The following is a 22318-nucleotide window of genomic DNA, read 5'->3' as shown; positions in this document are numbered from 1 at the left end:
GAAAAGGTTGAAAACTCTGCTGTGCATAATAATTTGGAACATGCATTTTGAGTGCAGTTTGAGTTTTTTATTTTTTTTTAAAAATATACTGTTATCATAGGCAGTTTGTACAAAAACCTTTCAATTGTACTCTAATAGTTATTTGACTGGAAAATTACAATGACTGCAATTCATATAGGTAATTTGGGAAAATCTGAGAAAATATTATTTGCATAATAATTTGGAACACAGTGTAATAATAAAGTTATTCGGGTACTAACAGGTTGATCCCCACTAATCATAAAGTTATGCGGGTCCCAACAGCTGGACTCCCAATAATCATAAAGTTATTTGGGTACTAACAGGTGGATGCCCACTAATCATAAAGTTATGTGGGTCCCAACAGCTGGACCCTCACTAATTATAAAGTTATGTGGGTCCCAATAGCTGGACCCCCACTAATCATAAAGTTATGTGGGTCACAAAAGCTGGATCCCCACTAATCATAAAGTTATGCGGGTCCCAACAGCTGGACCCCCACTAATCATAAAGCTATGCGGGTCCCAACAGCTGGACCATTACTAATTATAAAGTTATGCGGGTACTAATAACTGGACCCCCACTAATCACAAAGTTATGCAGGTATTAATAGGTGGATCCCCACTAATCATAAAGTTATGTGGGTCCCAATAGCTGGACCCCCACTAATCATAAAATTATGTGAGTACTAACAGGTGGATCCCCACTAATCATAAAGTTATGCGGGTCACAAAAGTTGGATCCCCACTAATCATAAAATTATGCGGGTACTAACAGGTGGATCCCCACTAATCATAAAGTTATGCAGGTCCCAACAGCTAGACCCCCACTAATCAAAGTTATCACAAATTATATGGATAAATGATCACTTGCTTTCACCAGACAACCCCTTTAGGTCACCATGAAGAACTTCAGACAGAAGAAGCGGCTGAGTCCATATCTTGCACTTTTTGTAATATCCATTTTTTATTTACTTGAAATCAGAATAAATACACGACCCCTGCCCTTAAAACTCTGTTTGTAAACAATAGAAAACCTTACCATGTTCTTTGGCCTGTCTTTTTGTTTGGTTTGGCGCAGCAGGGATATCCCGTATGAAAAATGGAATATTATCCCTGAAACGGTAAGACTGGCCTTCCCTAAATCTCCCTCCTTCCCTTAGTTCAAAATAACATGTACAAGACGTGTTAAAGCCCAAGACAGCCAGACTTCATCTAGGAAAAGTTCCAATGGATCAGTCATCCATTACTCGTTGAAGGGTTTACTCCATTGCAGTTTTCCTTCTCTGTCCCTATATTCATCACAGGGATAGCGTGATCTTTGTAGTCCCTCTTAGCCACACATGCAGGGGACTCCATGTCGTCTTAGGTCCTTTTAGCAGAACTTGTGTCTGACAGGCAATTTGTGTCCTGAGGGGGTAAAAAAACGAATATGGTAATTAGAATAAACATTATAATTGGATATATCCTATTCTGGGGTAGAATGGATAGCCTCCTGGAGGCACTATATGGCAGCATAGTGCATATGGCCCCATAGTATGAAGCCATAGTGACTCCATCTGCGGTTGTACAATGTTTGTGCATGTGGCTTTACGTGGCCTTGGATTGTGAGGCTAATTAAAAAAAAAAATGTGGTTGAACTTCCTCAAACTATGCCCAACTATACACATTAGAAGGAAAATACTAATGGGGTTTCCGGAGTTGTGACTCTACCAGTGCCCAGAATAAATGGACACTGGTGGTACAGTCACAAGAGCGGATTTTATTGGCAAAATGGCTATTTAAAACAGTGGACCCGGGGAAGGTTCAAGATCTGTCTCCCCCTCATGTAATGCGTCTACAATGCAAATGTGGGAAAACTAAAAGGTAATGTTCAGCTAAAAAAGAATTAGGTTACCGCATATTACTAATGCACTCCAGTGATGCCTGGTGACCCGATTATCGGATATCTCTTCCGGTTCCGAGTTCAGCAGCTCCACGGCCAATGCATTGATGAGGAGAGGGGGCTGGCTTGGCTATTGCAATGAGAAGCCATCAAGCCCCCATCACACAGGATTGTTCACGAGCCTGCACAGAAAGCTCCATGGTGAATACAGAACTAGAAGTGGAGCTGCTGAAACCGGGACAGTAAGGGGTACCTGACGACTGGAGCCCTGGAACAACTGAAGAAGATTAGTAACTTATTTAATATTTTACTCAAACAATGTTTTATGTTGGGCATTAAGTGAATCTCTAGGAAATGTTATATTTTGTTAAATGGAATTACCATTGTCATTCATTCTTTTACTTCCATTCCCTAAATGCAATTATTTAAGCTGCTCTGTAAATTATAGGTCAGTTAACCATAAGTAATAAAAAATATTACTGGGCTCTTCAGTTGCCAAAATGATGGGACATCACTTCTAGGACATCATTTCCTGCTCTGCAGCTATTGGCTGAAGCTGTACAGCGCAGACTTCCTGCTCTGCAGCTATTGGCTGAAGCTGTACTGCGCAGACTTCCTGCTCTGCAGCTATTGGCTGAAGCTGTACTGTGCAGACTTCCTGCTCTGCAGCTATTGGCTGAAGCTGTACTGCACAGATTTCCTGCTCTGCAGCTATTGGCTGAGGCTGTACTGCACAGACTTCCCGCTCTGCAGCTATTGGCTGAAGCTGCACTGCACAGACTTCCTGCTCTGAAGCTATTGGCTGAACCTGCACTGCACAGACTTCCTGCTCTGAAGCTATTGGCTGAAGCTGCACTGCACAGACTTCCTGCTCTGAAGCTATTGGCTGAAGCTGCACTGCACAGACTTCCTGCTCTGAAGCTATTGGCTGAAGCTGCACAGCACAGACTTCTTGCTCTGCAGCTAATGGCTTAAGCTGCACTGCACAGACTTCCTGTTCTGTGCTTCCCCCATCCATACTGCACATTATACTGATAATACTCAAAGTTTTCTACTCTGCGTAAGCTGCTGCCTTCTGCAATTGGGTCAAACATCAGAGAAAAATACCCGGAAGAGAAAAGAGAGTTCTTAATATTAAAGGGATGTGATAATCAGATAATGACCTATTGTTTAAGTCAGGTATTTGCATTAGATGTATTCTTAAAAAAATTATGGACAAAAAATTGCCACATCATTATGGAAAAACAAAACAAAATTAGTAATCTTGCAATATTCACATTGGCCACTGGGGCATTTTTAGGCTCATACTTCCTATCCTTTCAGGATGAATTTTCAGCAGGCTCATCAGCAGAGGTCGGATTACAATGACAGGTAACACCTCTATACACCGCTGATAACACAAGATCCACCAAACACAATAGGCAATGTCATAGCTGACACTGCTTCTACCTTCACAACTTTTCACAAGCTCATTAGACACTTTAATACAAAAAAATGTCTGACCATTGTGGCTATGCACATGTGTTGTTTCCTGAAACAATCTGAACTTAAGGTCTAAAAAAGACCCAGTGGCCAGTGAGAAAATGGCAAGATTTAAATTTTTTTATTTTTAATACAGATTGTGATGTGTAAAAAAATGACATTTTTTAAACATGTAATGCAAAAACCTGATTTAAACAATAGGTCCAATAGGTCATTTTTAGTGATGAGCGAGGATGCTCGTTACTCGAGATTTACGAGCATGCTCGGGAGTTTTCCGAGTATCTTCAGCATGCTCGGGTGTTATGTTTCAGTCACTCCGTGCCCATGATTTGCGACTGTTTGACAGCTTTAATACATGTGAGGAATGCGTGTTTCTTAGGCATTTCTCACATGTATTAAAGCTGTCAAACAGTCGCAAATCATGAGCACGGAGTGACTGAAACATAACACCCGAGCATGCTGAAGATACTCGGCGAGCACCCGAGCATGCTTGCCGAAAGGGTTAACAGAACATGCTCGCTCATTACTAGTCATTTTCTGATGATAGCTTCCCTTTAAAATAGTATGTGAAAACCTAGCATTCTTTGAAAACCAGAAAAATAAATGACAATTAATGGACAATTTGTATCATCATGTGAGCTCATTGTAGGAAAAATAAAAATTAATTACACAGCTTTTCTCATTGCATCTGGTCACCCACCCATTCACTGTGATGGAGTTCTGAAGAAAGCTGCTGGGTGCCTATGTGTCCTCCATTTCCGCTTGTCCCATCGACAGAGTAGAAGCATTTTGAAAGTGCGCCTGAATGAGTGGTTGCAGAGTGCATAACACATGGGGTTGACAGTACTGTTCACATAGCATAACCAGTAACCCAGCTCCCACAACTTTGTTGGAATACAGCCCTTACAGAATGTGGACACTAGTACCATGATATTGTAAGGAGTCCAAGTCAAAATAAAAGCAAGCAATATAGCACTTAGTGTCTTTGCGGCTTTTTTTTCCTTGATGAGTGAATTACTTTTCCTCTTTCCGTGACGAGCTTTTTCCACTTTAGCTTTAATAACTGTTGACGGCAGAGCTATAGTCTGGGACCGGGATGATTTTCTAGTTACCTCCCGCTTTCCTCCATTGGCTTCATTTTCTAAATCTCCCCGATCAAGGGTGTCATTTGACCCGCGAGAACCTGTGGGCGTAGCGACAACAGTGCTGACCATCGGTAGCCGTATGACAGCGGAGCAGATGCTCTTCATCTCGTAGGGCGGATCTTCTCCATCGGAAGAAGAGGAGAGTGAGTCTGCCGAAGCGGCGTCTTCCATGGTGTTCCAGCTCCCGTTACTTCGATGTTGAGGATAGCTTCTGAGTGATGGACTGGCGGCAAGTTTACCTGGAAAACAGCATGCTCTCTTGATTCTTGGCACTGTTATTTGTGATCTGGACAATCTTTCCGATTCTCCCATCCCACTGCTACTGCCACTTCTTACGCTCCCCAAGGGACGAACAATGTTTTCTGTCTCTGAACCCTGCAAGCCCGCCAGTTCCCTGCTTCTGTTCTCTGTTTCTCTGTAAATCCTCCAGTACAGGATAATCATAATGGTTACTGGCAAGTAAAAGGCAGCAATGGCGGTGCCAAATGTGATAATAGGCTGTGACAAGAACTGGATGTAGCATTCGTCGGGTTCTACTGTTCTTTCACCAACGATGTACTGCCAGCACAATATAGCAGGTGCCCATAAAACAAACGATATAATCCATGCCAACCCAATCATAATGGCGGCTCTTTTTGGTGTTCTCTTAGCCCTGTACGTCAACGGTCGAGTAATTGAAAAATAGCGGTCAAAGCTTATAATCAACAGGTTCATTACAGAAGCGTTACTGGTGACATAATCTAGTGCCAACCACAGGTCGCAGGAGATACTGCCAAGTGCCCAACGACCCATTATAATATAGGTTGTGTACAAGTTCATGGAGACGGCGCCAATGACCACATCGGCACACGCTAAACTGAGAATGAAGTAGTTGTTGACAGTCTTTAGGTCGCTGTTGACTTTGAAGGCCAAGAGGACCAGAATATTTCCAACGGTGGTAATAAGAGAAAGGATTCCTGTGGTCAAGGCAATAAGCACCACCTCCCACATGGCGTGTCCTCCAAAGGGGTCTCGGTACGGATAATCTGTAGCATTAGGGGCCAACGGGTCGATAGTAGAATTGTTCATGGTTGGAAGCCAGTTGGTCATTGGTCCTTGCCCAGCATTATGATGCAGGGCTAGCATGACATTTTTGATAGATGCAGGGGTACGGACCCCCCGTAGCCAAAGTTTGTTAACCCTTTTATCCACTGTAACCTGCAAGTAAGAGAAATATAAGAATTAATGGCAGAAAGGAAATAAGTGTCAATATGAAAACTGAAAGAAACTTTTTGTGATAGTGCAGAAGAAGACTCCAGGTGGATGAGTTAGCACAGTACAGAAAGTCGCAGCACTTTGCTACCTCCGCTTGTTGCACCTGACACCACCCAGAGGTTTTGTGGTGTCACCAGTGTCTTCTGCTGTCATGTCTTCCTAAATTAATTTTCTTATTCTTTCATTCCTAGTTCCCCGCCTGCCACCACAGCTACGTGTGCCTCTAATCTGTAGCTAAACAAAGCCGGATTTATGATTTCTGTCGTTGGGAGGAAGAAGTTCTGTTACTGAAGGAGGGATCCCCCTTCCCCCGTGTTACTTAAAGTAAGGGAGGGAGAAGTGGTTGGACAGGTTTGAAGCAAAATGATTAAATGAAGGAGGAAGTGAAAGAAAGTAAGAGAGAGATTACTGTAAGGAAAGCATTTTAGAATAAACCATATGTTACCAAAGCACCAGCTCGCCTTCCGTCGCACCTCCTCTCAGGTCACATTCATTATTCCTATGTCTACGTGTTCCTCCATCTATCCTTCCTTGCAATTCATTCTATAAATCCTTTTAATTTTAGTTGATTGCTTTACTCACTGTTAATTTGACCTAGTCCTCCTGATATCCTGCACCACTTTTTTTTGGCTTATGTCTTGTTTACACTGTAGATAACTATTAAAGTCTCATTATATTGGCATCATTATTGCACATTTTTTATACAGCCTCGTAGTCGGTGGTGGAAGGGTATGTGCATACGGCGTCTTTTTCAGGCAGATTCCACCCGGAATTTGCCCGAAGAAGCACCACAAAAGTGTCCCATAAAATGGATATAATGCGCAGCAATGTATAAGCGACATTGCTGTGCACATGTTGCGTCTTATGTCACATCTTTCAACCGTTTGGAAACCCTGAAGCGGTTAAAAGAAGTGACATGCTCAATCCCAGTGGAAGCCATCCGCTCTCTATACTTAATAGTATAGAGCCAAAAATGCCGCAAGAGCAATAGCAAAGCCACCTCTGGAAAATGAGCCACAGCACCTATCTGCAGTGGCTGTGCCTGTTAAATTTCGGCGGCTGTTCCGGCATCTAGATGACTTCTTGTGCACATGTTTTAAGACTCATTCGTATCATGGTTTTCATTTATAATGGAAGGCACAAAATTGTGCAGGATCCATCACATGATTGACACCACTGGCACCTGATGAACACTATGGCAAACACAGCCTTATTTACATCCTAAAACTTTTGGATAAAATATATATAGATAATACATAAAAACATTACAATGAAAACAAAATACATAAAAGCACAATATAGCCCCAATTTATGCACTTAATCAGATCACCATCTTCCAAGTGCCAGTGTATAAGGTGGGTGCTAAGTGATTAGATATTCTGGATTAATGCACGTCAGATGAGAGCAAGCCAAAAAAAACGTTAAAAATCACAGGATTAGGTGTAAACGTCACACATAGTAATGTGAATAAAAGGCTATTATTTCAACAATTAGTTAAGACCTGTTCCATGCAATCTATAAAGGGAGGGTACATATCATGGCACAATTATATTACATCACATTTATTTATTTTTTTAACTGAAAACCCCAGATAAAAATGTGACGGTGCCACAGGAAAAGTGCACTAAGAAGTGGTCTATTGCAGCCCACTCTCAGAGAAGGGCCCACAATAAACCTTTCCCAATCCTTCTGGACCAGAAGGCCACAGCGAGGATCATGGATCAGTTGCCTGCCCTTACCTGCCGGTCGTGCTTCCATCATTCACCTTGAAGGCCACCCCAATGGAATTAGGAGCTCAGTCTAGAGTGGCTCTAAGCCGAAGGGTCTATGATGACCATAGAGTCTCCCCTTAAGGGAAACGCACCCTGAAATGTCCTAGTGACAAACACACATGTAAGGGTAACACTCAATGAGAAACAATAAATAGTGAAGGTGTTCACAGACTAATACTGTCCAGACCTTCAACCGGGAAGTGTAAAAATTCCCCCATCCCAGCCCGAAGGCCCAAATTAAGAGTATGTACTTAAAAAGTGTGAAAGAAGAAATGCGTGCAAATGTACTGTGAAACTCAGTTGAAGTCCCACACCCAATGATTTCAGACACCCTTGGGTCACCAATCCTGGGGCACTTTCAAAAGTGACCTAATGTCTTCAACCCTTGGGATGGGGCCAAGTTGCTGTAGGGAGTTCTGTAGGTTATGCAATTCTCTTTGGGAAAAATGGCGGCACTGGAGACCCTATTCTCTTCCTCTTCGAAGAGGCTATTTGAAATTAGGTTGTGACTGTCGTTGAATTGCATGGCAAAAGTTATAGAACGTATAAATATGCTTTGTAGTTTAATTCCACCAACTTTTAAGATTTCTTTTTGCTGTCAGTAGAGCTTTTTAGATGACAAACATTTCACCATACCTTAAGATAATACCCTCTGCCTCTCCAGGGACCGCTCTCTTCGATTACACCCCCAGTCTTTATTGATATGGCAACAAACCAGAAAACCCCTTCTGGTCACTTCTATAATGATTGAGAATTAAAGATTGGATGTCAAGATTAGAAAAAAGTTCAGCAGAAACTGCGCCACTAGGCTGTCTATGGCTGTGTCTAGTATTGCAGCCCATTAAAAATGGACCTGTCAAAAGAAAAAAAGTGTCTAGTGTTTTTGCTCTTATTTTATTCCTGTTGTTCCCCTGATTATTCTGTTTTTTTATTTTTTTAAATCCGTCATACGGTTCCAGAAATATAGGCCTTTTTATTTACTCCTAATTTTCATGGTCTTTACTAAGGGTGCGTGGTTCACAGAATTCTCTGGGGGTGTGTCTTTAGGCTGCGCTGCATAATTACCCTGTGAGCCACGCTGTTACGATACTGGTGTAGTACTGCTGGAAACCAGTGGCTGAAGGAGCACGAGCAGAACAGCAAGCAGTAGTATAAGTTCTTGTAGTTAGCAAAAGGAGTTGTAGGAAACAATCCGTAGATAGGTGAGAACAATCTGGGTAAGAATGTTCAGGATCTTGGAGACTGGAAACTAGGCTAATAGCTAGACACAGTACTCAAGCAATGAGTGAGAGATCCATGCGGCTTCAAGTAGGCCCAAACAGGAAACAAGATGGATCCCACAGGTACAGATCTGCCATCCTCGTAAAGGGCAATTGCAGAACACAACAGCAGCCTGCAGTGGTAAGGAGTGGGATTGTAGCACAATTATTAAGGTGAACAATAGCAGCCACTAGTGGTCCAACTGTATAATGACAACTGGAATTCTGACACACACCTCCTTTAGTAAAGCCCATAAGGATTAGGAGTAAATAAAAAGGCCCATATCTCTGCAACTGTAAGGCGGATTAAAAAAAAACCCAAAAAGCAGAATACTCAGGAGAACAGCAGATCTAAAATAAATGCAAAAACTGCTTCCTTTTCACTTGGTCACAGGTCCACTTTAAGTGGCCTCACATTTATTCTATCAGGACTGACTCACTTTTCATAGACCCTATGCAATAGAGAAGTATTATCTAGATTTATTTGACATGTGAAAGAGGAATGCAATATCTGGTTACAGGAAAACAAAGATAATTTATCAAAGCGGAAAAAAACAGACATACCAAACCAAACTTTTATAGAAGGCCCTTAAACAACAAAAAAAAAGACATCTATTTTCCCTTTGCAATATTTTTGCGCTTACTGGGTTACGCCAGTAGAAACCACAGAAAGAAGAAAACCTCCCTGCAGGAGGCAATGAATGGCGCAGCATGAATGGCGCAGCATGAATGGCGCAGCATGAATGGCACAGCACGGCTCACTACTTGCGATCCGCAGACCAAGAATAACAAGTCGTTCACTGACTGCAGTTTGATTTAAGTTATGGTAAAAAAAAAAAACCTGGTTCATGGGATAAACTCCCCCATATATCTGTATTGTTAACAGCAGTGCAGCTGCATGGTGACACCGGAGTCCTGCTCTATACTTTCTGCATTGGGCTACATTGCAGGACTCCTGTAGCTGATCTACAAGTCAAGTGTGCAGAATATTTCCTGTGCTGGCATAGAGAAGACATACTTTATAGGGATGAGGTGGCAACTGCAGCAATTATTCATTTCTGTCAGGGGCAGGCCATATGTTTTTCACTCCCTTCACCAGTACCTTGACGGGAAAAAAAAAACTCCTCCTCTTCAAGAAAGTTAAGGTGACACCTCTATTAGTTTCCAAAGGAGTGCGGCATGGAAGGGGTTATGGAGTGCACCGCAGAGTTTCTTGTTAATTCTCCACTCCCCGTCCGCCCCTTTCAAGTCTGTGGGTAAACAGGTGATCTTGGGGCAAACAGCGATACGAGACAGGTGTACACAGGACCGGCACGCAACCACCCTGTAACTACAACACTCCAGTCGTAAAGCATTGCGTCATGTAACCCCTATTTAGGCAAATAATTAACCCTGTATTAAGCCAGAATATGCCAAACCACAACTGGTATACCTGCATAATATCCCTCCCCACTCAAAAAAAAAAAATCACCTTTTTAACTCCTTCCCATCCGCATGCATTCCAGGCTTAATTGAACAAAGTAATTTTTTTTCAGAAAGATATAAATTTGTGGAAACTGTCTGTATCCCAATTAAATTGATAGTCTTTTTTTTTTTCTTCTCAGGAAAAATAAAAAATGAAAAAATATAATATAGATCACCAACAGAAAGCCTATGTTTGTGATCCATATTATATTTTTTAATTTTCTTGCAGACCAAAAAATGTGGAAAAACGTCTTCAATCTCATATGTAATCATTTTCAAAAAAATAAAACTTTTTACTCTTGTATGCCTCTATTTATTCCGCTATTCTGATTGTCTGGATACCAAATATGGAAGGACTCTCATATGATGAGAGGTTGGAAAAGTTGGGCTTGTTTAGGTAAGACAAAAGACGTCTCAGAGGAGATCTTATTTATATGTATAAATATATGTGTGGTCAGTACAGAGGACTAGCACCCGACTTATTCCTTCCAAAGACCATACTAAGGACCAGGGGGAGCTCATTACGGGTGGAAGAAAGGCGATTCCAGCAGCTAAACAGGAAAGGGTTCTTTACAGTCAGAGCAGTCGGACTGTGGAATGCCAAACACAAGACGTAGTGATGGCCGACACTATAACAGCTTTCAAAAAGGGCTGGATGATTTCCTCTGTACACATAACATTGTGAGTTAATAATAATTTAGGTTGAAAATGATGGACCTAGGTCTTTTTTCAAGCTATGTAACTATGTAAATATGTCGGCGGGTGTTATTTATTTTTTAGACTAAGGCCACGTTCACACGTTCAGTATTTGGTCAGTATTTTACATCAGTATTTGTAAGCCAAAATCAAGACTGGAACAACAAGAGGAAAAGTATAATAGAAACACGTCACCACTTCTGTATTTTTTGCCCACTCCTGATTTTGACTTACAAATACTGATGTAAAATACTGACCAAATACTGATAGTGTGACCGTGGCCTTATACATGATCTAAAATACATTGATGTATATTACATTAAAAAAAAATCTAATTTGCAAAATTAGATATGGGCTGACATTGCTTTGTAGACCAAAAATAAATGTACAATAAGAACTCTATACCCTAATATTCACACATGTGGCTATGGTGTGTCCTTTGGTCCTCTAGTTTCTGGTTTGTTTTTTGTTCACTTAAATCTGGCATAATATGTTAATAAATAAAAAGTTAAACATTGCAATAACATCATTGTTACATTTTCTTTGTGTGACCCTTGTCCTAACTGTAACCTTAGCCATAACCCTAGGCAAAACCCTAGCCATAACCATAGCCATAGCCATTACCCCAGCCATAACCCTAGCCATAGCCCTAGCCTTTACCCCAGCCATAACCCTAGCCATAGCGCCATAGCCTTCGCCATAGCGCCATAGCCTTCGCCATAGCTCTAGCCCTAGCCATGACCCTACCCATAACCCTAGTCATAGCCCTAGCCATAGCCATAGCCATTACCCTGGCCATAACCCTAGGCAAAGCCCTAGCCATGGCCTTAGCCATAACCCTAGCCATAAACCCAGTCATAACCCTAGCTATAGCCCTAGCCATAACCCTAGCCATAACCCTAGCTATAGCCTTAGCTAAAGCCCTAGCCATAATCCTAGGCAAAGCCCTAGCCATAATCCTAGGCAAAGCCCTAGCCATAACCCTAGCCATAGCCCTAGTCATAACCCTAGCCATAACAACAACCCTAGCCATAACCCCAGACAAAACCCTAGCCATAGCCGTAGCACCTCCTAGTAAGAGTTAGAAAAAACGTGTAAAATGTAATATCGATTGATTAATATTATTTAATGTGTATTTATTTTACACACTTTCTTACTTTTGGGACAACTCTCCCAGAAGGTCCTTGTCTCTCCTCTCTCAAATTACAAGTGATTGTTTACATGTGGAGCTGCAGGATGGCTTCTTCCTCTTAGCTGGGATGTGAGTGCTGTGATAGCGTTCATCACTGCGATAAAACCAATGATAAGCTTACGACAACCTTCCTTCATGCTCCTGGCAAAAAGTTTACAGCTGAGGATAGGAAATGTCATTGCTGCTTGTAGCACGATCTTATTCTGAAGCTTTGCTGCAAAATTTTGGAAATGTAACCTATTAAAGACCGCCGTAAAAAAAAGTGTATTGGCGATCATTAAGGCGGTAATCTGTTATAGCGCCTATAATTTCTGTTAGTGCATCTCCCTTTAAGGGCAGATGCAGATGACCGTACATTGAGTGTGATTGTAGTGTGACCAGATTCTCTTGAATGAGAAGATGAGGAAACAAATTCTCAGAAATCGGAAGTCGGGCTGCACTCAGATATCATTCGAGTGCAGTCCGGTGATTTCATCTCACTCATTACTTGCATGGCCGAATGAGATCTGAACATCTCTGTCCGAGGTAAAAATAACAGACATGTGAGCGGTCTAATAGAATAACATTGGTCAGAGTGCGATCTGATGTTTTGTCGGATCTGCACTTGCCCTAAAAGGATTAAGAAAAAAAAACATGGCTGCTTACTTCTAGAAAAAAGCATCTTTGTGATGTATGTGGTATGGCTCCATTGATTGAGGCTTGGCTGTAACATGCCCAAAAACCTGTCTTCAGATGTGGTGCTATTTTTTGGGAAAGAAAGCAGTGATTTTTTTTTCTGATCTTGGTCAACCCTTTTAAAGGGAATCTGTCATTAGGTTTTTGCTACATCATCTGAGAGCAGCCTGATGTTGGCAAAGAGACCCTGAATCCAATGATATATCACTTAGTTTACTGGGTGCAGCCATTCTGACATAATAAGAGTTTTTAGATGCAGCATGACAAAGCTTCCCCCGCCCACACCAGGCTCTGTATGTTCATAGTCTATTGACAGTGAGCTGCTTATCAGAGGAGGGGGAGGAGTCTTACCAGGAAGCATGCACCAACTAGTCACAGCAATGATAATATCCTAGTGATATCATTGTAAGTAAACAACAGCACACAGTTTGACAAGTGACACATCTTTGAATTCAGTATTTTAATCCCTACCTGATGCTGTCCTTAGATTACATAACAAAATCCTGCTAGCAGATTCCCTTTAAGCGGGGATATCCTAAAACCATACGTGGTAACCACAAACAACCTTCCAAAAAACTTCAGAAAAAAAAACTGATAGAGAAGATTAATTCATTACGATCACCACTTCTACACTTTATATAGTGCAAATGACCTTTACAAAGAATTAAACTGGAAACCATGCTTGGAAATGTTCCAGTGTATAACTACTCGGCCTGAGATGAAGAAAACACGTTTCTGTTTCAGAAAACTATTCCTGTGTGAGCTGTAAAACCTATGAGAGTCCTGGCTGCTTAAATTATTCATCCCTCATCGTCAAAAAGAAATAGGGTCAATGTTTTAAAGCCGATGTGTCTCTTTGTAGGTGCTAAAATCCCACAAGGCAACGACATGGTTAATGAAAAATTGCAGCCCATAATGGGTTAAGGGAAGCGCAGACACATTTTGTTTCATATTTATTTTTTGGAATGATGCGAGAAATGATTGATGATCTAACAAATGTCATTATTCCAGAAATGGACTTTGGATATAAAGTGAAGAGTTAAAAACCCCCAAAAAGAATAAACTTTGCAACCGAAGGGTTAAGTGACGCTCGGTTTCACACAATGACACAATTCTGCCAGAGCATATCTTGTTTTACATGACAACCCATGTCAGCTTCAATAAGAGACACAGGGAAAGGGACAGCGCCTATGTGACCCAGCAGACACGGGGAAAGGGACAGCGCCTATGTGACCCAGCAGACCCAGGGAAAGGGACAGCGCCTATGTGACCCAGCAGACACAGGGAAAGGGATAGCGCCTATGTGACCCAGCAGACACAGGGAAAGGGACAGCGCCTATGTGACCCAGCAGACCCAGGGAAAGGGACAGTGCCTATGTGACCCAGCAGACACAGGGAAAGGGACAATGCCTAGGTGACCCAGCAGACACAAGGAAATGGACAGCGCCTAGGTGACCCAGCAGACACAGGGAAAGTGACAGCGCCTAGGTGACCCAGCAGACACAGGGAAAGGGACAACGCCTAGGTGACCTAGCAGACACAAGGAAAGGGACAACGCCTAGGTGACCCAGCAGACACAGGGAAAGGGACAGCGCCTAGGTGAAGCAGCAAACACAGTGAAATGGACAGTGCCTAGGTGACCCAGCAGACCCAGGGAAAGGAACAACGCCTAGGTGACCCAGCAGACACAGGGAAAGGAACAGCGCCTAGGTGACCCAGCAGACCCAGGGAAAGGGACAGCGCCTAGGTGACCCAGCAGATACAGGGAAAGGAACAGCGCCTAGGTGACCCAGCAGACACAGGGAAAGGGACAGCGCCTAGGTGACCCAGCAGTGGGAGGAACGTTCCCAGCTCCTTTCTGCCTGTCACTGCTGACATGCGCCCAGGTCTTCCCCTATTGTGTCACCTGCTATAAAGGACCCAGAATATTCCCCAGATTATACATAGAGGCCAATCCGTAAGGCATGTTCCTCCATCAGATAAAGGACTTTCACCATAAGGGGTTAATCCATTTCTCTTACCACACCGACACCATCTCTAAGTTATTAATGAAGATTTCAGTTTGGATCAGCCTTCGCTCAGCTGCACTGTGTAATAACTTTGTTCTTTTTCAGACGCTATATGCTAAGCAGCGACTTAACACGCTGATCCGCGCTGTCTGAGATCACTCGGCCATGCAGCAGCTTCCGCAGCATCCTAATGGCTGTTCCATAATTCAAGGCCACAACGGTAGAATACAAATTTTTTTTTTTACAAAACTAAGGTGCTATTGTTGTACAAAAAAATGTCGAAAAATAGGAATATTATATAAGATACATTATCATGACTAGATTGGAACAAATTATGGGCGCACTGGACACAAAAGAGGTTTACACATTGCATTGTGCAGGATCCTGATGTGTACACCTTGAGAGAGGGGTTACAAAGAGCATCTTGCTCTGGAGGACCCGCATGTCCATGCATTACACTAGCAGCCCATTTATTTCAATGGATATTGTGCAATACTTTATTTCACCTGCGGGGGCAAGTATGTGATGGACTTTAACATTGATAGCCTATCCTTAGGATAGGTCATCAATGGCTGACCCAGCTGTTCCCGGTGTTGGCAGCAGCCGGAACTACTTAGTTATGGAGCTGCAAAGAACAACTCTGTCGAAGGAATAGTGGCCGTGGTTGGGTATTGCATATCCACCTATGGATTTGAATAGGGGGCAGATATGCAGTACCCGATCCCGGCCTCTATACAGTTGATGGAGCTGCACTGTGCAGCTCCGTAACTGAGCAGATCTGGCCACCGATGAAATCCGGAGCAGCTGATTGGCGGGGGGTGCCCCACTTATCCTAAAGATAGGCCATCAATGTTAAGTTCCCCGACAATCCCTTTAATGCTGCGTGTACCACAGATTTCAGTTGGCTGTTCAAGGGTTTCGTCTTGTCAATTCAGGAGTGCACCGCTTCCCTGTCTCCCGGTTTCCTGCTTGCTGGTCTGAACTGTCAATCAAGCAGGAGCGCGCCGCCCTCGGCAAGTAGGAAACCGGTAGGCAGGGGAGTGGTGCGCTCCTGCTTGATTGACAGAGTGGACAATGCCATGCCATTGGCCCAAGCTGTTCTCTCTCGATGCTCCAGTTTTCATCAGAGGCGTGCACTGGGATCGGGAGCTAACAGTGTGCTCCAGCAATCCCCGCCAGCCTCAGAGCAGTACTTACAAGCTCTATTGGAATGAGCTTGTAAGCACTGCACAAGTTCATCCGCTGCTGCTAGACTGCCTGGGCTTCTAGGTAAGCAGCCATAAACATTAAAATAAAAACATGATTCCATTATTGAGAACGGGAAGGAATTTTAATAATTGAAAAATTAAAAGAGTTACTTGTTCTCCCATATAAGAATATGGGATTAACCCTTTAGGAGTCTCAGCAGCAGGACACCTCACAATCAACAGCAGGGGATGTTTTTAACAAAAAGGAATTGACCAAAGTGACCAACTTCATTATAGATTCTTGCTCGTTTAGGATGCATGTAGGTTATGAACCTTTGGCCGATTTCCCGTGAAGTGCTCAACAATATACTCAGCATTTTATTGTCTCCAAGAGAGAATGGACCATAAAAGCATTGTTTATTCATCTGTCACAGTTATTTCCACATAGATTCACATAGGGACGGATGTATCATGTGTACAACCTGTGCAGCCCCCTCCCCGAGCTCCCTATAGGCAAAGGGACCACTGCCTCCATAAAAAAATAATGTTCTCCACATCCATTAGAACAGACGAAATGTTCGGCGCTGCACTCAGTGCCACTCGAGTATTGGAAGGAACATCTGTGAAGCCAAGAATTAGGTGGTCTGTGGCTAACACCCACTGACATCAAATTATAAACCTCTATTGTGTCTGACTCCACAAATACTGAATGTATTGGTGCAAAATACAGGAGTAAAGTTTTACCATAAGACTATATGGCCCTACAGATATCAGTTTGGCAGGAATACCTAATATGAGAAATTGCGACTTTCTTTGGTAACTGCCTATTGTCATATATACGTATATGTTGAATATATTTTGGTTTATGTAATGTCAATCAAAAATTAATGCATCAATGGTCTGCTTCTGCTGGACCTGTGAAGAGTTTTATGTGCTTCTTATTTAAACCATAAAACTCTATTTTAGTCTCATCTGACCACAGAACATCATTCCAATAGCCTTTTAGCTTTTCCAGCCGATCTCTAGTAAATTGCAGACGTATAGCAATGTTTATCCTTGCAATCCTACAATATACACCATTGTTGTTCAGAGTTTTCCAGATGGAGGACTCATGAACATTAACATTAGCTAATGTGAGAGAGGCCTTTAGTTGCTTAGAGGTTACCTTGGGTTCATTTATGACCTAGTGAACTACTATTTGCCTTGTTCTTGGAGTGATCTTTGTTGGTTGACCATTTCTAGAGAGGGTAATTATTTTTTTTTTATTATTATTATTATTATTATTATAATGGTCTTAAATTTTGCCCATTTGTGGACAATCTGTGTGACTGTGAACTGATGGAGTCTAAACACTTTTGATATAGTTTTGTAACCTTTTCCGGCCTGATGAGTATCAACAACTCTTATCTGATGTCCTCAAAAAATTTCCTTTGTTCATGCTACTCTCTATGCTATGCAGCCAATCAGGATGAAAAAAGTGAAAGTCCCATAGTGGGACAATGTGTAAAAGTAAAAAAAAAGATAGGAAAGTGAAAAAAAAAAATTAAAAATATATATAAAAAAATAAAATAAAATAATCCCCAAAAAATAAAAATATATTGTACCCATAGTATTTATTTATTATGGAAAAAAAATAAACCAATAAAAGTACACATATTTGGTATTGCCGCATCCGGAACGACCTGACCTAAAACTATACCACCAGTTAACCCCTTTAGTGAACACGGTAAAAGAAATAAATAAAAAACGAAGCAAAAAACAAGGCTTTACAAAACAAAAAATGGAATAACACGCGATCAAAAAGACGAATGTAAATAAAAATGTTACCGCTGAAAATATCATCTTGTCCCACAAAAAACAAGCCACCATACAGCTCCATCAGCCGAAAAATCTAAAAGTTATAGCTCTCAGAATAAAATTATTTTTTCTAGAAAATAGCTTTTATTGTGTAAAAGCGCCAAAACATAAAAAAAGATATAAATGCGGTACTATTGTAAACGTACTGACCCGAAGAATAAAGCTGCCTTATCAATTTTACCACACGTGGAACGGCATAAAAAAACAAACAAAAAAACAATTCAGGAATTGCTGTTTTTTGTTTATTCTGCCTCCCAAAAATCGGAATAGAAAGCGATCAAAAAATGTCACATGCCCGAAAATGGTAGCAATAGAAACGTCAACTTGTCCCGCAAAAAACAAGCCATCACATGACTCTGTTGGCCAAAATATGGAAAAATTATATCTTTCAAAATATGGCGATGCAAAAAATAGTCTTGCAAAAAAAAGCGTCTTTTAGTGTGTGACAGCTGTCAATCATAAAAACCCCATATGATTCTGGTATCGCTGTAATCGCACCGACCCGAAAAATAAAGTCGTCTAATCACTTATACCGCACGAGGAATGGCGTAAAAAAATAAACTCTAGGGTTAGGGTTGTGCTAGGGTTGTATTAGGATTAGGGTTGTATTAGGGTTAGGGTTGGGCGAGGGTTGTGCTAGGGTTAGGGTTGGGGTTGGGGTTAGGGTTGGGGCTAGGGTTCGGGTTGTATTAGGATTGGGGTTAGGGTTGAGATTTTTTCAAAAGTAAAGAAAAAAAAATGATAACGATATGGCGTCCAGTGTTGAACGCAAGTGCTTGCTACTTGAGTTTGCATCGGGTGCTCGGGTATGCACTGAGCATCGCGGGTGCTCGAGTGACATGCTCGAGTCTCTGCCTTATATGCTTCGCGGCCCAAAAAACGTTGCTGGAATCGCCTGCCATGCAGGAGCAATCCCAGCATGTTTTTTTTTGGGTGTCTAACAACCGTGAAACATGCAGGGCAGGGACTCGAGCATGTCACTCGAACACCTGTGATACATGGTGCATACCTGAGTACCCGATGCAAACTCAAGTAGCGAGCACTTGCGCTCAAGACTAATAACAACTTATTCAATATGATGACCTAATGTTATCAAATTCTGTCGTACCTCTGGGTTCAAAATGTACACTATACCCCTTGATAAAATCCTTGAGGGTCTAGTTTCCAAAATGGTGTCATTTATGGGGGGGTTTCCACTGTATAGGAACATCAGAGACTCTCTAAACGCAACATGGCGTCCACTAATTATTCAAGCAAATTTTACATTCAAAAAGTCAAATAGCGCTCCTTCCCTTCTGAGCCTTGCCATGCGCAGTGTTTTTTCCCCACGTATGGGGTATCTGTGTGCTCAGGGGAAATTGCACAACAAATTTTGGGGTCCATTTTTTCCTGTTACCCCTGCAAAAATAAAAAAATTGGGGTCTAAAGTACGGTAACATTTTTGTGAAAAAAGTTAAATGTTCATTTTTTTCTTCCCCATTCCAAAAATTCCAGTGAAGCACCTGCAGGGTCAATAAACTTCTTGAATGTGGTTTTGAGCACCTTGAGGGGTGCAGTTTTTAGAATGATGTCACTTTTGGGTATTTTCTGTCTTAAATGCACCTCAAAGTCACTTCAAATGTGATGTGGTCCCTAAAAAATGGTTTTGTAAATTTTGTTGTAAAAATGAGAAATCGCTGGTCAATTTTAACCCTTCTAGCTCCCTAATAAAAAAAAATTGGTTCCAAAATTGTGCTGATGTAAAGTAAACATGTGGGAAATGTTATTTATTAACTGTTTTGTGTGACATATCTCTCTGATTTAAGGGCATAAAAATTAAAATTTTGAAAATTGCGAAATTTTCTAAATTTTTACCAAATTTCTGATTTTTTCACAAATAAATGCAAGTGATATTGAAGAAATTTTACCACTATCATGAAGTACAATATGTCACAAAAAAACAATCTCAGAATCAGGGGGATCCGTTGAAGCGTTCCAGAGTTATTACCTCATTAAGTGACAGTGGTCAGATTTGTAAAAATTGGCCCGGTGATTAACGTGCAAACCACCCTCGGGGTTACAGGGGTTAATACATTTTTTGCCTTGGCTCAGGAGTATTTTACAGTCTGTGTAAGGACAACAATGTACGTACTGGTCCATAAACCGTCAGTGAGATATGCCCATCTGAACCCGACTCACCTGAACTTTCTCCAAAAATTTTATTAGTATCTACAACCCCTGGCAAAAATTATGGAATCACCGGGCTCGGAGGAGGTTCATTCAGTTGTTTAATGTTGTTGAAAAAAAGCAGATCACAGACATGGTACAAAACTAAAGTCATTTCAAATGGCAACTTTAGGGCTTTAAGAAACACTAAAAGAAATCAAGATAAAAAATGTGGTACTCATGGTAATTTTTTTCAGACCAAGCAGAGGGAAAAAAAAATTATGGAATCACTCAATTTTGAGGAAAAAATTATGGAATCATGAAAAACAAACACACAAAAGAACACTCCAATACATCACTAGTATTTTGTTGTACCACCTCTGGCTTTAATAACCGCTTGCAGTCTCTGAGGCATGGACTTAATGAGTGACAAACAGTACTCTTCATCAATCTGGCTCCAACTTTCTCTGATTGCTGTTGCCAGATTAGCTTTGCAGGTTGGAGCCTTGTCATGGACCATTTTCTTCAACTTCCACCAAAGATTTTCAATTGGATTGAGATCCGGACTATTTGCAGGCCATGACATTGACCTTATGTGTCTTCTTTCAAGGAATGTTTTCACAGTTTTTGCTCTATGGCAGGATGCATTATCATCTTGAAAAATTATGTCATCATCCCCAAACATCCTTTCAATTGATGGGATAAGAAAACTGTCCAAAATATCAATGTAAACTTGGGCATTTATTGAAGATGTAATGCCAGCCATCTCCCCAGTGCCTTTTCCTGACATGCAGCCTCATATCATCAATGACTGTGGAAATTTGCATGTTCTCTTCATGCAGTCATCTTTATAAATCTCATTGGAACGGCACCAAACAAAAGTTCCAGCATCATCACCTTGCCCAATGCAGATTCGTTATTCATCACTGAATAGGACTTTCATCCAGTCATCCACAGTCCACGATTGCTTTTCCTTAGCCCATTGTAACCTTGTTTTTTTCTGTTTAGGTGTTAATGATGGCTTATGTTTAGCTTTTCAGTATGTAAATCCCATTTCCTTTAGGCGGCTTCTTACAGTTCGGTCACACACATTGACTCCAGTTTCCTCCCATTCGTTCCTCATTTGTTTTTGTTGTGCATTTCCTGTTTTGGAGACATATTGCTTTAAGTTTCCGGTCTTGACGCTTTGATGTCTTCCTTGGTCTACCAGTATGTTTGCCTTTAACAACCTTCCCATGTTGTTTGTATTTGGTCCAGATTTTAGACACAGCTGACTGTGAACAACCAACATCTTTTGCAACATTGCGTGATGATTTACCTTCTTTTAAGAGTTTGATAATCCTCTCCTTTGTTTCAATTGACATGTCTCGTGTTGGAGCCATGATTCATGTCACTCCACTTGGTGCAACAGCTCTCCAAGGTGTGATCACTCATTTTAGATGCAGACTAACAAGCAGATCTAATTTGATGCAGGTGTTAGTTTTGGAAATGAAAATGTACAGGGTGATTCCATAATTTTTTCCTCAGAATTCAGTGATTCCATAATTTTTTCCCTCTGCTTGGTCTCAAAAAAATTACCCTTACTGAGTACCACATTTTTAATCTTGATTTCTTTTAGTGTTTCTTAAAGCCCTAAAGTTGCCATTTGAAATGACTTTAGTTTTGTGCCATGTCTGTGATCTGCTTTTTTTCAACAACATTAAACAACTGAATGAACATCCTCCGAGCCCGGTGATTCCATAATTTTCTTTTCTTAGTGATGAATTTCATAGAGAGATCACCACTGCTCGTGCCGATGACCGTAATAATTGGACAAGTGCTATCCGTCGTTTTGACGGATAGCACTCATACCCATGTTACTCAGTTAGGCAATGCACATTTCCAATTTTTTCTTCAGACTGATCCAGTCCAAGGAATAAATCGCAGCATGCATGAATTGCCTACGATAATTGGATTGCACTTGGCCATTCATGTTGTGGAAAACATTGGACTGCACTCGGATGACATCCGAGTGCGGTTTGATTTTCACAGACACTGCATGTAAAAGATGGAAAAACCTTTTTGAGAAAATCGGATTACACTATGATCACACTCTGATCAGAGTATGATTAGCATAATCGGGTCCGATTTTCTCTGATGAGAGAAAATCGATCTTGTGACCCTAGCCTTAGCCAGTTGATATAGTTGTGTTCACAATTTGAAGTTGACTGCAGATTTTTTTTTTTATCGAACCAGTGAATGGATAACAAAAAAAGAGAAGCATCAAGTTATCAATTAGA

At 41.4% G+C, this 22318-nt stretch overlaps 1 protein-coding gene across 4 annotated transcripts in view; it reads right to left on the bottom strand.

The window, feature by feature from the left end:
• Nucleotides 1-966: 966 nt before the first annotated feature.
• Nucleotides 967-22318, bottom strand: part of CHRM1 (cholinergic receptor muscarinic 1) — a 214035-nt gene continuing 192683 nt past the window's right edge. For 3 of the 4 annotated variants that reach the window (XM_073659519.1, XM_073659521.1, XM_073659523.1), the window contains 2 exons: nucleotides 4085-5726; nucleotides 967-1427 (listed from right to left, as the gene is read on the bottom strand). In XM_073659519.1, coding sequence (XP_073515620.1) covers nucleotides 4089-5654 — 1566 coding nt within the window. In that variant the 5' untranslated portion in view covers nucleotides 5655-5726 and the 3' untranslated portion in view covers nucleotides 967-1427; nucleotides 4085-4088. Of the gene's footprint in view, nucleotides 1428-4084; nucleotides 5727-5871; nucleotides 6032-22318 lie in introns of those variants that run through there. The other variant, XM_073659522.1, reaches the window with a different exon arrangement.

This window comes from Phyllobates terribilis, unplaced genomic scaffold (genome assembly GCF_046119375.1).
Source record: "Phyllobates terribilis strain yellow unplaced genomic scaffold, ASM4611937v1 Scaffold_13__5_contigs__length_258822181, whole genome shotgun sequence".
NCBI classification, from domain to species: Eukaryota; Metazoa; Chordata; class Amphibia; order Anura; family Dendrobatidae; genus Phyllobates; species Phyllobates terribilis.
The sequence above is the reverse complement of the archived record's forward strand: the minus strand, read 5'-3'. Positions and strand labels throughout refer to the sequence as shown.